The 15,074-nt window shown below is 48.1% G+C and overlaps 1 protein-coding gene across 1 annotated transcript in view; it reads left to right on the top strand.

The window, feature by feature from the left end:
• The window catches only part of GRIK3 (glutamate ionotropic receptor kainate type subunit 3), a 239,172-nt gene that overhangs the window by 144,622 nt on the left and 79,476 nt on the right, over nucleotides 1-15,074 (top strand). Inside the window, exon 3 of the mRNA XM_001111351.5 lies at nucleotides 9,021-9,278. Within this exon, the coding sequence (XP_001111351.4) occupies nucleotides 9,021-9,278 (258 nt within the window). The remainder of the gene's footprint in view (nucleotides 1-9,020; nucleotides 9,279-15,074) is intronic.

A 15,074-nucleotide genomic window follows, 5' to 3' on the forward strand; every position in this document is an offset into this window, starting at 1 on the left:
CCAAGACAGAAACCCCCAGCTCCTGAAAATCTAGCCCTGGGCTTCCAAGTGACCAAAGCCACAACCCCTCCAATCCCCGCCTTCCCCCGAAACAACATGACTTGCTTTCTTAAAATCTTGGATGGAACATCTCATGGTCTTTCTCTAAATCATCATCAGAACCCATGAGGGCCTTTCCAGTCTAGCCCCAACCTGACCTTCCAGCCACATCCATGCCATTTGCTCCCTTAGGCCCTGGATTCTAACCACACCTGCCCTCCTCAGGGTGCCATGCTTCCTCCCACCTCTGGGCTTCCACACATCCTGCCCCCTCTGCTTGTAATTCCCTTTCTCCAGCCCACCCTCTCCTGCCCTTTGCCTGGCCAACTCATCCTTCTCTTCTCAAACTTCCAGTCCTCAGGGAGACCCTCCCCGAACCCCTAGACAAGGTCAGTTCTCCTTGCTTTTAACCCTCTGAACTTTTCTTTCATAAGCCTGATGTGTGTGTGAGAGAGAGGTCATGTGATTATTGGACATTTCTTCCACTTGTCTGCAAGCCCCAGTGCCTTTTTACTGCTCCACTATAGAACCTGGCATGAGCCTGGCCCACAGGAGGCACAAAATCAGTCCTGGTGGTTTGATCGGATACACAAATGAACGTGTGTCAAACCCACTTAACGAATATTGTTCCTTATGATCCCTGCAGGAAAAAAGGCCCTGCCCTTTATAGGTCATGCCCAAGGAAGCTAAGTCATAGGACCAATAACTGTAACAACCAGAAAATGAGAAAGAACTATAGAAGTGTTGTGGTACAAGCAGGAAGGCTCCCTGGAGGAGGAGAGGTTTGAGTTGAGCTTTGAAGGATGATGGAAAAAAGTGAGGAGTGGGATAAGGCAGAAGGTAGAGTGGAAAATATAAGTTGTTTGAAGGAGCCAGTTGATGCACTTGAGAAGTCTGTTGAGCACCCACTGTGTGCCAGGTGCTGGGGATCCCAAAGTGGCTAAGACAGAGGTGGCTGGTTCCTGTGACCATGGAGCTTATAATCTAGTGGCTGAAGCAACAGGTGCTGTACTGGGAGTTGCAAGAGAGAGTCCAGGAAAGGGAGGGTGGAGCTTTAGCTTGGTCAAGGAGCATGGGTTTATAAGAAACAGACACCTACTCAAGCTAGATCGAGAAAAAAGGAACTGCCACCCAAATCAAGATATAGACCATGCGAGCCCTTCAGAAGCCCCCGTACCCCTCCCAGTCATTCCTCTCCCAAGGTCACCACCGTTCTGACTGCTGGTGTCCCACACTGGTTTTTGCTGTTTTTGAACTTTACATAAATGAAATCTTCAGTGTCTACTATTTTAAGCCTTGCTCTTTGCTCTGTCTCATATCCGTGAGATTGTCTACGTGGTTGAATATATTGGTCTTCATTGATGTACAATGTTCTGTTACATGAATATACCCATTTTTTAAAAAATCCATTTCACTTTTGTCGCACTTATGAGTTGGTTCTGCATCTACTTGTGATGCACATGTATATTCATTTTTGTTGGTATGTACTTAGGAGTGGAAGTGTGGGGGTCACGGAATGTGCATATGTTTAGCCAAACAGTTTTCCAAAGCTGCTGCACAGTCTGCACTCCCCGCAGTTATGTTTGAGAGTGGCACTTGCCCTACATCTTCACTAACACTTGGTAAAGTCAGTTTTATTTTTAAATTTTGGCCATTCTGGTGGTTTCTGTAGTGAATCTCATTATACATATGTAGTGAGTCTCTCTCTCTCTTTCTTTCTCTCTCTCTCTCTCTTTCTTTCTCTCTCTCTCAAAATTTTTTTGAGGCGGAATTTCACTCTTGTTGCCCAGGCTAGAGTGCAATGGTGCCACCTCAACTCATTGCAACCTCTGCCTCTTGGGTTCAAGCGATTCTCCTGCCTCAGCCTCCCAAGTAGCTGGGATTACAGGCATCCACTACCACACCTGACTAATTTTTTGTATTTTTAGTAGAGATGGGGTTTCATCATGTTGGCCAGGCTGGTCTCGAACTCCTGACCTATGATCCACCCGCCTCAGCCTGCCAAAGTGCTGAGATTGCAAGTATGAGCCACCATACCCTATATCCTTAGAAGGCCTATATCCTTCTTTTTTTTTTTTTTTTTTTTTTTCTTTCTTAGATAGAGTCTCGCTCTATCACCCAGGCTAGAGTGCAGTGGCACAATCTCGGCTCACTGCAAGCTCCATCTCCCGGGTTCACGCCATTCTCCTGCCTCAGCCTCCCAAGTAGCTGGGACTACAGGCGCCCGCCACCTCGCCCGGCTAGTTTTTTGTATTTTTAGTAGAGGCGGGGTTTCACCATGTTAGCCAGGATGGTCTCGATCTCCTGACCTCGTGATCCGCCCGCCTCGGCCTCCCAAAGTGCTGGTATTACAAGCATGAGCCACTGTGCCCGGCCCCTGTATTCTTCATTTGTATATTCTTATATCCTTTGTTGGAGAGATATCTCTATTGCATATATCCATTACATGTGGGCTTCCTTTGACATTCTCTTAACAGTTTCTTTTGAGGAGCAAAGTTCTTAATTTAAAGAAGTCCAATTTATCAATATTTTCCATTATGGTTAATGTCTTTTGTGTTGTTTGAGAAGTCTTTGTCTATCCTAAGGTTATGAAGATATTCTCTCATTTTTTTTTTCCTAGAAGCGATGTTGTTTTATCTTTCATAGTGAGTTCTGTGATCTATCTCACATTGATTTTCAGTGTACGGTGGGAGGTAGGGGTTTGGGCTTAGTTTTTTCTATACAATTCTGATGGGAGTAAAACCTTCCATTTCTTAGAACTATTTGGCAGAATCTACTAAAGCTTGTGCCTACAAGGATGTTTCTAGCCACTTTAATGATAATAACCAAAAGTTAGAAGTAAATTAAAAGTCCATCAATAGGAGAATGGAGAGATTGGGATATAATTATACAGTGGAATTTTAATCAGCAATTAAAAAAAGAATAAACTTTATCCACTCAACATCATAGATGAACCTCACAGATACAGCATTGAATGAAAGAAAAGAGATTTCCTCCGGGGGAGGGAGTAGTGTGCAGTGAGTGGATATCGACTGGGAAGGAGCAAGGGAGACCTTTCTTAGGTGTTGGAAATGCTGTCTAGCTTGACTGAGATAGTGTAGCACACACGAGTGCGTGACGTATGAATGAAATTCTGTGTGAAAATTCGTAACAGCCCTGTGCTTACTATTAATGCACTTTACTATATTTTATATCTCAATAAAAAAAATGAAGTGCCATCTTTCTGCAACCCTCAATGTCCCTGAGATGACATGCCTAAGACAGATGCCATTCCTCTGCTGTGACTGGCAACACCACTGTCACACCTTGGCACATTCCTGCTGTTGGATCACACTCCCCTTTGGGCACCCTCCGTCCCTCAGGGAGCCCCATGTTCCCATGATCTTTATTTTTTCTTTTGATCTTTGGTTTTTTAAACTGCATTCTCTGGAGGCATCTTTAGGGCTCTTCCAAGAAACTTGGGGCTTGGGGCAAATTCTAATTAATCCAGCAATAATTCATTTTCCCTAGATAGAAGTCCTCCTCATTGCTTTCTTCCTCTCCAGCTGGATCCAGCCACCTCGGGCCCTATGGAGGGAGGGGACGCAGAGGCACAAAGCCTGGCACCGCCTTCCCTGCCAACTCTGCTTGAATTAGTCCTTCCCTCCACGTGAGGCCCAGGGGGCCTTTCCCTGTTAAAAGGGACTTTCACTTATTGTCTTTATCTTTCCATGTTTTGTGGAAAATTAAAAGATGAGTGACTTCCAGGCAGCGCCAGAAGCAGCAGCAGCGCAGAGTGTGTCTGTGTTTTCTTCCAAGGCTGACCGGAGTGGACCTGGAATCGACCCAGGGCTCCCCAGGCTCCTCCGCCTTCACTTATTCTCTGGGCTGCTCAATTCCTTTTAAGACACAAATTGATTGGGATAATTTTTGCTATAACTACAATTGCCATGGAAAGGGAGTGGGGGGACTGCATTCAGGCTGTGGACTCCTGCATTGACTGTGAACCACTGAGTTACTGTAAAATGACCAGAAAATGGATTCAAAATTGAAGCCACAAATAATGTAATTACTGCAGTGTGATCAGGGCTGCCAGAACAAGAGTTGGCTGCTGCCCTGGAAACATCTGGAGGAAAAGCTGCTGCTGCTGCTGCTGCTGCTGCTGTAAGCTCTGCCCTGGTCCCTGTGGGGCAGCAGTGTTCTTCCCAGCTGGGAAGTCCTCAGAGGGTGGAAGGAACATGAAGGAGACAGGAAAGGGGAAGTGGAGAGAGGCCAAGGAAAAGCAAGAAGTGAAGGCCAGGACTGATGCTTGCTGCTATGCAAGAGTGAAGTCTAATCACTGCATCTCTTGCAGAATGAAACCCAGTGTGGTCGTCATCACCATGCCACCACCATTGACTCTACTATCAACACCAGTACACCAGCAACACAATTACTGTTTTCACCAGCAACAATGGTATCACCTCCATTCTTAATATCAGCACCACCAACACCACCTCTACTGTCATCACCTCCATCACTGCCATGACAGCAACATCTTCATCATCCCCAGTCTCGTCAGCAGCAACATCTCTGCCGCTATCCCACTGATACTGTCAGTACCACCAACGTTGTTATCACCTCCTCTCTCATCAATGCTGACATCCCATCATCCTGTCATTATCACCATTACAGTGAAGGCACCTACACCTTTATCATTGTCAGTCTCATCAACACCAACATCAACATCACCATCCCACCATTACTATCACAACATCAACATGATTAATTTCACCCTCAGCAATGCCATCACCATTATCATCATCGGCAGCCTTACAATATGGTCTTTACTATCACAATGATTTCAGTTGCCTTTGTCATAATCCTCACAGTCTATGTCAAAATAAAAGTCACTTCTTTGAAGAACACTCTTGCAGTCCTCTGCACCATCAAACTTTCTGTTGGTCCACTGTCACTTGCCTTGGTCAAACAACATGCCCAGACCTTGGACATGACCTAAAAGTCCAGGCCGTGTAAGGGTAGCGGTGGCAGGGAAGCCTGGACCTGCCTGCTTCAAGGCATCAATCAGTGAAAGAAATCTAAGAGGCAGATTCTTAGAGGTGCTAGTGGGAGGGAATGAGATATTCAAATCATTCAATCAAGTCTTCAAACTAGAGGTGTTCCAGGAAAAAGAATAGAAAGAGAATATAGTGGGACAGAAACCAGAGACATCAGGGGACAGCTAGAAGGTTCAAAACAGAGGCAGGAGAGAGTATGAGGGAAATCTACACGGTTTACGGGATGTCCACAGCCTCAGGCTTGGGCAAGCCCTGGACTGGTGTCATTCACTGTTATCATCTCTTCCATGTTGGTACCCAGCTCCCATGGTTGCAGAGTGACTCACACATGGACTCCTTCCTCAGGAAGTGCCTAATCTGAAGGGGACAAGGTGGTTGGGGAAGATAAGCAACACCCCCAGATGGCAGAAGAATAGCACGGATGGGCAGTGAGGGTGCAGGTCTGAGCATGGCCTCCTTGGGGAGAGGGAACTGAAAAAAGAACTAGTCCTAAATTTGACAATTCACGAGCAAACATGGAGTTTCTGTTTTTAAAGCATTTATTATCACTGTGGTTTGTCTCGCACACTCGCTCACACCAAGGGCTACCCAAAGCTTATTGACTTGAAGGTGATAAGAGCAGGAACAAGATGGTGCTTCCCTGACTTGGCTCCCAGTCCCAGAACTACAGAAGCACCAAAAGGATGACGTGCCTCCTGTTGTATGTGCTCTCCTGCACCTGGCCTTGGCCACAACGAATCCTGGGTCGCCCAGGAGATGCCCTCTGTGCTGGCACTGCTGCTGTTCTGCTCCGTGTTCCAGGGGGCTCCCGCAGACTCCTAACAAAAACTAGCCAGCTCTTCACATTGCTATATCTTTCACCTTGCCCGTAAGTGGCAGTGTCTGGTGTTCCCGGTAGAAGTACAGATTTCAGGAAAAATAACTTATTTATATAATATCTCCCATTTCCAGGAGGCAGTGGGAGTGGTGGATGTGAGTCAACAGGAAAAACACACCAAGATCACATATTCTGATGGATTCAAAACTACCCTGTATCTCTGGATCAATCTGGATCATCCTTAAGCCCAGGCAAGAGGGACCCTTTCCCAGGGCCTGTGCTTTGATGTCTTGCCTTCTGCCTCCTCTGGTTGGCCTCTCCTCTCTGGACAAGGAGTCAGTGGGACCAGGGGACATACCCACCAGGAGCCTGTGCCCTGCCCTTCCAGACTTTCCTCTAAGTATCTAGAACCTTAAATTTCCTGCCCACTTGGCCCTGAGCCCACTTCTAGGATGTGCATGGGCCTCTTCCTTGGGTCTCTCTTCCAGAGGGAAAGCCATACTTCCAGAAGGTGCACTTTTAGGCCCTAGGAGTGACTAAGGGGCAGCTGTTTGCAGTGGGTGTAGACAGTGTTTGGACATAAGGACTGGGGTGTCCACAGAGAGTGCAAGGCCCCTTATGGTTCAGGATGGAACCAGTAGTAAAAGAGAAAGGGGGAGGATGGGGTCTTGGTGCCACCTGCCTCCATGTCACTGTGTAGGAGAAGTCTCCATTCTCACCTGACTTTCCAGATTGTGATGAAGGTCCATTTGTCAAGGTAAGAGAAAAGGACATGTTTCATTTTACAGTTTTTTAGCTTAACTAACAACATGTAACTATTTAGCCATATGGTATGTGGGCTTCCACTTATACTCTGGCCCTGGGCCCTGCAAACCTTAGGGGTAGGCCTGTGCCCAGTGGATCATTCCCAGAGGCCCTTGAGGCAGCCAGGACATGTCTGAATCCAGTGTATTCATTCCTGCTTCAGTGTTCTGTCCTGCCTCCTCCTGTGTGCATCAGATGTCATACGTGTGCACGTAGTGTCATTCCCCTGTCCACAGGTAGCTGAGCTTGCTCATGCGCTGTTGGTGAATCTCTGATGATTACAAGTGACAGAAAACCAAAACCTAAACGGCGTAAGTCTTGGTTCATGCAGATTATAAGTCCAGGGTTTTGCCTGATCGGCAACTCCTGTGTTTTCTCTCTCTTGGCTCTGCTCAACCCACACTGACTATGTTCAGTCACCCCTCTTTCTGTATGAGCACAAGATGGCTACTGCAGCTCCAGCTCTTAGTTCCTTGAAGGTTCACTTAAAGAGGGAGATGCCCCTTTCTCAGTCCAGTGGATCTCATGGCATCCCACTGGCTCTGACTGGCCCACAACTGTCCTCTAAACCCATGGCTGTGAACTAGAAGGTCAGTGAGTGGTTTTCTGGGTGCAAGCCGCATTCTTTGCACCAATGGGTTGACAGTGGAAAAGAGGGGTGAAGCCCCAAGGAAAATTGGAGACGGTTGAGGAAAAAAGGGAGAATGCCTCCTGGGGAGCTCTCCCAACTACCCCAGAATGACTCTGAGAGGTCCCCTTTTAATGGATCTTTTAGGCAGAATCCCCCACTTTGAGTCCCAGCTGCCCTGGGTTTGCTCATTTGATGCTCTGCTGTGCCCACTGATGTTCGACCATCCCAGACCAGTGGGAAAGCATCTGCTGCCTCATCTGCCTAAGTTTTTGGACTTCCCCAAGAACCTGAACTGTTTGAAGGCAGTGATTCAGCATCACACTTGCACAATTCATTCAACATTTGGATGATGATTCGGCACTGTCGATACAGCAGTAAACTACATAGATCAAGGCCCTGCCTCTTTGGAACTTACATTCTACTGGGAGGAAAAAGTCAACCAATGGACAACTTCCAGTGATTGTTTAATAAGGAAGGAAATAAACAGGGCATGGGGGGACAGGGATTGCGATCATAAGTTGCACAGTGATGGCCTCCCTAGTAAGACACAGACACAGAGGTCTCAAGGAGGAGGAGGAGGGAGTCTTGAGGCTCTATGAGGGAAGAGCATTCTAGCCAGAGAGAACAGTGCAAATAGGCAGGAGTGCACTTAGCATGTTCAAGGAGCATCATGGAAGCCAGTGGGGCTTGAATGCTGTGAGGGAGGGAAAGAAGGATGGGAGATGAAGTCAGAAAAGTGGTGGTGGGGACAGGGAAGGGAGGAGCCGCAACAAGCAGGATCTCTGGCCACTGTTGTGACTTTGGCTTTTGCACTGAGGAGCCCTTGGAGCAAAGGAGTGACATAATCTACCTTACACTGTGGAATTCTCACCCCGGCTGCTGAGTGCAGAATAGACAGGAGGGAGGATGACTGAGGACGCTTCTGCAATAATCCAAGCGAAAGATGATGGATGGCGGCCTGGATCAGGGTGGGTGTAGGGGCTGGGAGTGGCAGAAAGTGGTCAGGTTGTGATGTATTCTGCAGGTGAAGCCACAGGAGTTGTTGATGAATTGGGGTATTGGATATGAGTGAATGAGAAAAATCAAGACAGACCCGTGGCTTTTGGCATATGGGTCCAGGGACAATGGAGCTGCTGTTTATTGAGGTGGGGGAGGCTGGGAGAAGAGGGGATCCTGTGCTGGACATGTCAGATCTGATGTGTGTGTCAGTTATCCAACTGGTGATGTTGGGTAAGAGGTGAGATGCACAGGTCCAGGGAAGGAAACAGGCCAGACTGAAGGTTGAAGTTGAAGCATCATCAGCCAGCAGATGTTTGATTCTATTTGTTTCTCAAGTTCCCCCCAGAACAGGACCTGACACAGAGCTGGTGATGCTAATCCCAGGATAATAACATCAAAGGTGGTGATCACTTCTTTGTCATGGGCACTTCCAAGGAAAAGGGACGTACCCTGGCACTGTGCTCCAGTCTCCCACTACCATGTCTTTCCACCTTCATGTGGTCTTGCAAGGCAGGGACTGTTAGAACCCCTGTTTTCGGATGAGGAAACTGAGCTTCGGAGAGCTCATCCATTGTGCACCCACCGACGGTTCCAGTTGCTGTTTTTCCCACATGTTTATAGGATCATCAGCATCACTGTCCCCATACCCACAGCCCCCATGCTGACCCCTGTGCTGCCCTACCCTCTATTACAGCCTGTGACCAGCTGGCGCTGGGCGTGGTGGCGATCTTCGGGCCGTCACAGGGCTCTTGCACCAACGCCGTCCAGTCCATCTGCAATGCCCTGGAAGTGCCCCACATCCAGCTGCGTTGGAAGCACCACCCGCTGGACAACAAGGACACCTTCTACGTGAACCTCTACCCCGACTACGCCTCACTCAGCCATGCCATCCTCGACTTGGTCCAGTACCTCAAGTGGCGGTCGGCCACCGTGGTCTATGATGACAGTACAGGTGGGTGGCCAGGCCTGGCTAGGCTGGGAGTAACGGGTGAGGGGGGCAGAGGCCCAGGATCAGGCTCTTGTCTGTTTGTCCAGCACAGCTGCCCCTGGGGAAGAGGCTGTGTTCCATACCCCAGTTCCACTCGGTTATGCTGATGTTCACCTTTGTACCCACTCACACCCCATGTACCCCAGCCACACTCACATCTCACTCAGCCCCAGCCCACCTCACCCCTGCCTCACACTCACCTCCTCCTCTAGCAGCACAAGTGTTCAAATCTGCACTGAGCACCCACCCTACCAGCAGCACACACGTCTGCAAACCACGCCCACACCTGCCCACGCTCTTACATTCACACATTTCCATCTGCTGCAAACACATCCACCCTCACACTTGCACAATCACACACATAGCTTACGGCGTGGTCTAGTGTTACGTGTATACACACTGGAGACAGACCACCTGGGTGTAAATCCCAGCTGTATCACCTGCTGGCTGTGTAGCCTCTTTGTGCCTCAGTTTCCTATAAAATGTAAATCTGTAAAATATGGGATTACAAGATGACAGTGACAAGCACTGACATGCAGTGAGCACTGAAGGTTGGTTCTTCTCATCCTCCTCACACCTGCACCCGCCACACACACACTCTTCTCTACCCTCACTGACACACACAGACACCTGCACATGCCCAGCTCTGCTCACACACACACCAGCCCCTGCCATACCCACTTGACCGCTGACCCCAGCCAGGGCCAAGCCTGCAGACTTCAGCACCAGGCTCTTGTCTCATCCTGCCAGGACAGAGGGAGGAGATGGGCTCTGGGGCCTGTAACTGTGAGCCACGGGCCTAAAGCTGGGCTCCCTGATGTGGCTGCACCTGTCCCACATGCTCTGCCAGTGGGAACTAATGCTGCCCACATTTTTCTGGGTAGGACCCACCAGACCCACTCCTGCCCTGCCTTCCAAGTCCAGCCTGGACCCTGCTTTCCAAGTCCAGCCTGGACCCTGCCTTCCAAGTCCAGCCTGGACCCTGCCTTCCAAGTCCAGCCTGGACCCTGCCTTCCAGAAAACCCTTGCTCCAACGTGATACCCCCTGCCTCTCAAGTCCCAGACCCTTAGAGAGGGCCCAGAGCACACACTTAGCAGATAACCACCAACAAATCCAGCAAACGCACTCTGGCCCTTCTTTTGGATCTCATTCATTGCTGGGAGCTGGAGATATTGGAATAAAGAAAACCCACTCACTCTGTCACCCAGGCTAGAGTGCAGTGGTGCTCACTGTCACCTCGGCTGTCTGGGCTCAAGAGATCCTCCCACCTCAGTCTCCCAAATAGCAGCACCACACCTGGCTAATTTTGTATTTTTTGTAGAGCCAAGCTCTGGCTACGTTGCCCAGGCTGGTCTCTAACTCCTGGGTTCAAGCAGTCCTCCCGCCTCAGCCTCCCAAAGTGCTGGGATTACAGGTGTGAGTCACCACACGGCATCAAAACTCAGTTCTTGGTCTTGGCAAGCACTATGTTGTAGGGAAACACAAACAGGGGACAACATAGCCATCTCCATGAATGGAGTCGTCTCCATGTAGCTGTATATACAGAGAGCTAATGGTCTGCCATAAGTCACAAAAAGAGCAAGCAGGGAAGGGAGAGGGGAGAGAAGAGCCACTGAGGGCGCTGACCGCTGTCCAGTCCCTGCCTTCATCCTTAAGTCATCCTTGTGAGGGTGTGTGGGGCAGGGACAGACCTGGAGAGTCCTCTAGAGATGGAATTCATCCATGCTTCTGGATTCATCTCCTAAAGAAGGCTACTGTTTACGTGCTGCAAACCAAGTGATGCAAGTGTGATCTCATTTCATTTCATGTAAATTTCATAATAACTCCCTGGAGCGATGAATTAGAAATGAGAAAACTGAGACCCAAAGAGGTCACACGCCTTGTGCACTGTCACCCAGCTAGTGAGTGCCAGAGCCAGCACGCACCTAATAGGCCTGTTTGAGCCTAAAGTCCATGCTGCTAGCCAGCATGGAGCTGTTTCTTCTCCTCCTCTTTATTTCCAAAGACTTGAGTCCCAAGACATTTCTTAGCCTGGCCTCTTAAGAGAGAGTGACCTTGGCAAGTCACTTAACCCATCTGGCCTTGCTCTGCCCACGTGTCAAGAGCTGCTGCATCCAGCCTTGAAAGAACCCTCCAGCTCTCAGCTGCCTGTGATTCAATGTCAGCTTTTGATTACCTCCTAATGGGGACTGGAAATAGTAGGGAGAGACTCCCTCAGAAAAGACAATTGGAAAGCTGTTTATTTAACTCAGGCTTCTACAAGCATCTATTGAGTTCCTGCTATTTCCAAAGCACCCGACAGGGATCCCCAGCCCGGCTTATTCGCCCCAGCACAAAGACCGTGCCATTGAGGGGCACCCCTGCCCACCTCCCAGCCACTCCAGTGTTTCAGCTGCATTGTGGAGTTGTTTCTTAATGTACCACTGTGAATGGTTATCTGTCGATGAGTCTGTTTCTGCTTCCAGGCCAGGAGCTTTCAGTGCCTCCAGGATTTAACACAGGGTCTGGTACAATGTAGATGTTTTTCATTGTTTGTTGCACTGAGTTGGATTGCATTGAATCGGATTAGATTGGATTGAATTGGAAATCAAGTTGAATTAAACCCTAATTAAATATTGAAGGAAAGAGTATACAGGTGAAGAAACGAAGATGTTGTTATCCTGTCTTCTTTTGAAAAGTTAATCTGAGTATAGAAGAGTGGATGTCTGCCCAGAGGTCGCACGTAATTCTAGGCAATCAGAGCTAAGAATGAGACAGCACATACATTTAGTCAGAGCCAGACCGCTTGGGGAGAGGAAGCTCTATGGCCTTGGCTGGTCTGAGCTGACTTACCAGAGGAGGAGCGATTGGAGCAGGGCCTTGAGGATAGGTGAATGAGAGGAATCACGAGGGAATTACAGGTGTAGGGAATAGCACGAGCAAAAATTAGGTTGGACTGTACCTAGCAGCTTTACCAAGAGGACAGCCTGACTAGGGGAGAGGATTCAGGTATGGAAGGTGGGAGGAAAAAGTCAGATTAACAGAGTGTAGCTGGCTATGCAATGTCTCTGATGTCCAGCCTCAGAGTTCAGGTTTTATCTTTAAAGCAGCCAGGTATCATTGAGTATTGCTGAGCAAAGGAGTAGAATAATCAAAGCAGAGTTTTAGAAGGTGGTTCTAAGAGCAATGCACAGGAAGGGTTGGAAGGAGAGCCTAGAGCAAGGAAACTAGAGCACTAGATCACAGGGGGCTGCACTGGTCCAGGCAGGAGCAAAGGAGGCCAGATTCAAGGGGTGCTTGGAAGAGGACATGGGGCCAGAATGAAAGGGAAGAAAGGGATATGAACAGGGTAATGTTGAAGACATGTAACTGGAATATCGTGGGTACAGAGTGGTCAGAGCAGACACTGACATAGTCTAGATGGAGGGTGGAGGAAGTGGCTTTGCAGAAGAAAAGGTGCTTTGTCGTGATGATGGATGCTATGCTAGCAAAACTGGTCAGAGCTGATGCTCAGGTCTGCAGCTCTTACCACAAGTGCCTTTAGCGCTGACTATTAAGTACATGTCACTTTATTCTCTGCTCTGATGGCCTGGAATTACCTGTGACCACTGGGCAGGCACCCACTCCTCTGGAATACAATTAACTTCTCAAAAGGAGGTAGGATAACAACATCTGCATTTTTTCATCCTTATACTCTTTCCTTCAATATTTAATTAGAGTTTAATTCAACTTCATTTTCCATTTGATTCAGTTAAATTCAACTCAATTCAGTTCAACAAATATTTAAAACATAGGGGAGTCCATGGGGCAGTGGGTTTGGTCAAGAAGACAATGTGTACTAGGGATTCAGGGTTGGCGCCTGTCAAATAATATAACCTTGATGATGTATAGTGGGTAGAAAGAAGTGTGCTCCCAGAATCCAGGTATGTCAAAGGGCAGGACAATGTATGGGTCATCAAACCCATGGAGTGGGAAGTACTCCACAGTGGGCTTTGGCTGTGTTTGCTTTGGAGATTGTGTCCATTAGGATGTTTTGGCTGCAAGTAACAGACAGCCCAACTCACATTAACTCAAACAATAGACAGTTATCTCCCTGACAAGAATTCAGGAGATGGGCCTTTCCTCGGCTGATTTAGCAGCTTGGCAAAGTCAGGGTGCTGGGTCAGTATTGCCACAGTTCTTTTGGCCTTCAGCTCATAGTCACAATAGGGCTGCTGAAGCTCCGAGCATGCAGTAGGTGGCATACAGGAGGTAGGGGCCAAAGGGATTTTTCTTCTTCATTATTTATTTATTTTAGAGACAGGGTCTCATTCTGTCACCCAGGCTGTAGTGCAGTGGCACGATCATGGCTCCTGGCAACTTTGAACTTCAGGGGTCAAACAGTCCTCCCACCTCAGCCTCCCAAGTAGCTGGAACCACAGGCACATGCCCTGCTAATTTTTAAATTTTATTATAGAGACAGAGTCTTGCTGTATTGCCAAGGCTGGTCTCAAACTCCTGCCTGAGCCTCTCGAAGCACTGAGATTATAGGTATGAGCCACCATAACCAGACCAATGAGGTTTTTCTTAATGTGATTCATGCCTCTTATCAGAGAGGAAGATCTGTCTCAGAACCTTCTAGAAGACAATCCTGTATAGCTCACTGGGTCCATGGCTAGTATTCTAGACATTGTCAGATGGAATGGAATTGCCACGGATTGGCTCCTGCCAATCACAAGTCATTTCATGGGACTGGTGCATTGTCACCCAAACACAATCACAGTTATTTTATTATGCTAGAAGGGAGTGCATTTGTTATTTCTTTATATAATAATGCTGTGTAACAAACCACCTCAAAAACTCAGTGGCTTAAAATAATAAGCATTTGTTTAACTCACAAGTCCACAGGGTCAGTGATTTCTTGAACTTCCAGGTCATTTTTCTGGGCTCACCTGGATCACTCACCTGCTTGGGGGCCAGCTGGCTGTTGGTTGATCTAGGCTGGCTTGACTGAGATGGCAGGTGTAGTCAGCTCTCCACATGTCTCTCATCCTCCAGCAGGATAGCCCAGGCACATTGTCACGACAATTGCAGAGGGGCAAGAGAGCAAACCCAACGTACAATTCCATTTCAACCATTTGCCTGCATGGTACCTACCAACATCCCACTGGCCAAAACAATTCACATGGGTGAGCCCAATTGGAGGGCTCTGCAAAGTTACATGGCAAAGGGTGTGGTTATAAGGAGAGGTGAAGAATTGGGGTCACGGCTGCAATCTTCCTCAAGGGGAATGGCTACTGAGGAGGCAACCAGTGTTTGTCCCACGAGCTTTGTGCCTAATCTACTCTATGCATAAAGACAAACTCATCTTGAGGGTGAAAGGATGGGATTAAACAAACAAACAAACAAAACCCTGGGATGAAGAAAAAGGCCTCAGCGCAGGAGCCAAAATGTTTTTGGGTCTCTAATTATGATTCCCTAATCACTTAACCTCTGTGGGGTCACTTAACCTCTATGGCCCTCAGGATTTTTATCTGTAACATTGGAATGAAAATCCTTGTTCTGTATGCCTTCTAGGACTGAGAGATGGTTAAATAGGGTAATGAATGCAGAAGCGCTTTGTGAGTGAAAAGCATGATTCCAACAACCATGATTCACTGCAGATATTTTAAGAGAGATTGATTAGGGGAGCAGCCAGGAAGGAAAGCTCATCTCAGGCAAACAAAGAGAGCCTAGTCCTCTGTTGGGGTGGGCTGAGAGGAGGCTCTGGTCTCCTTTGGGAATACACTGATGGGAAGGAG

Source organism: Macaca mulatta, chromosome 1, assembly GCF_049350105.2.
Source record: "Macaca mulatta isolate MMU2019108-1 chromosome 1, T2T-MMU8v2.0, whole genome shotgun sequence".
In the NCBI taxonomy this organism is placed as follows: Eukaryota; Metazoa; Chordata; class Mammalia; order Primates; family Cercopithecidae; genus Macaca; species Macaca mulatta.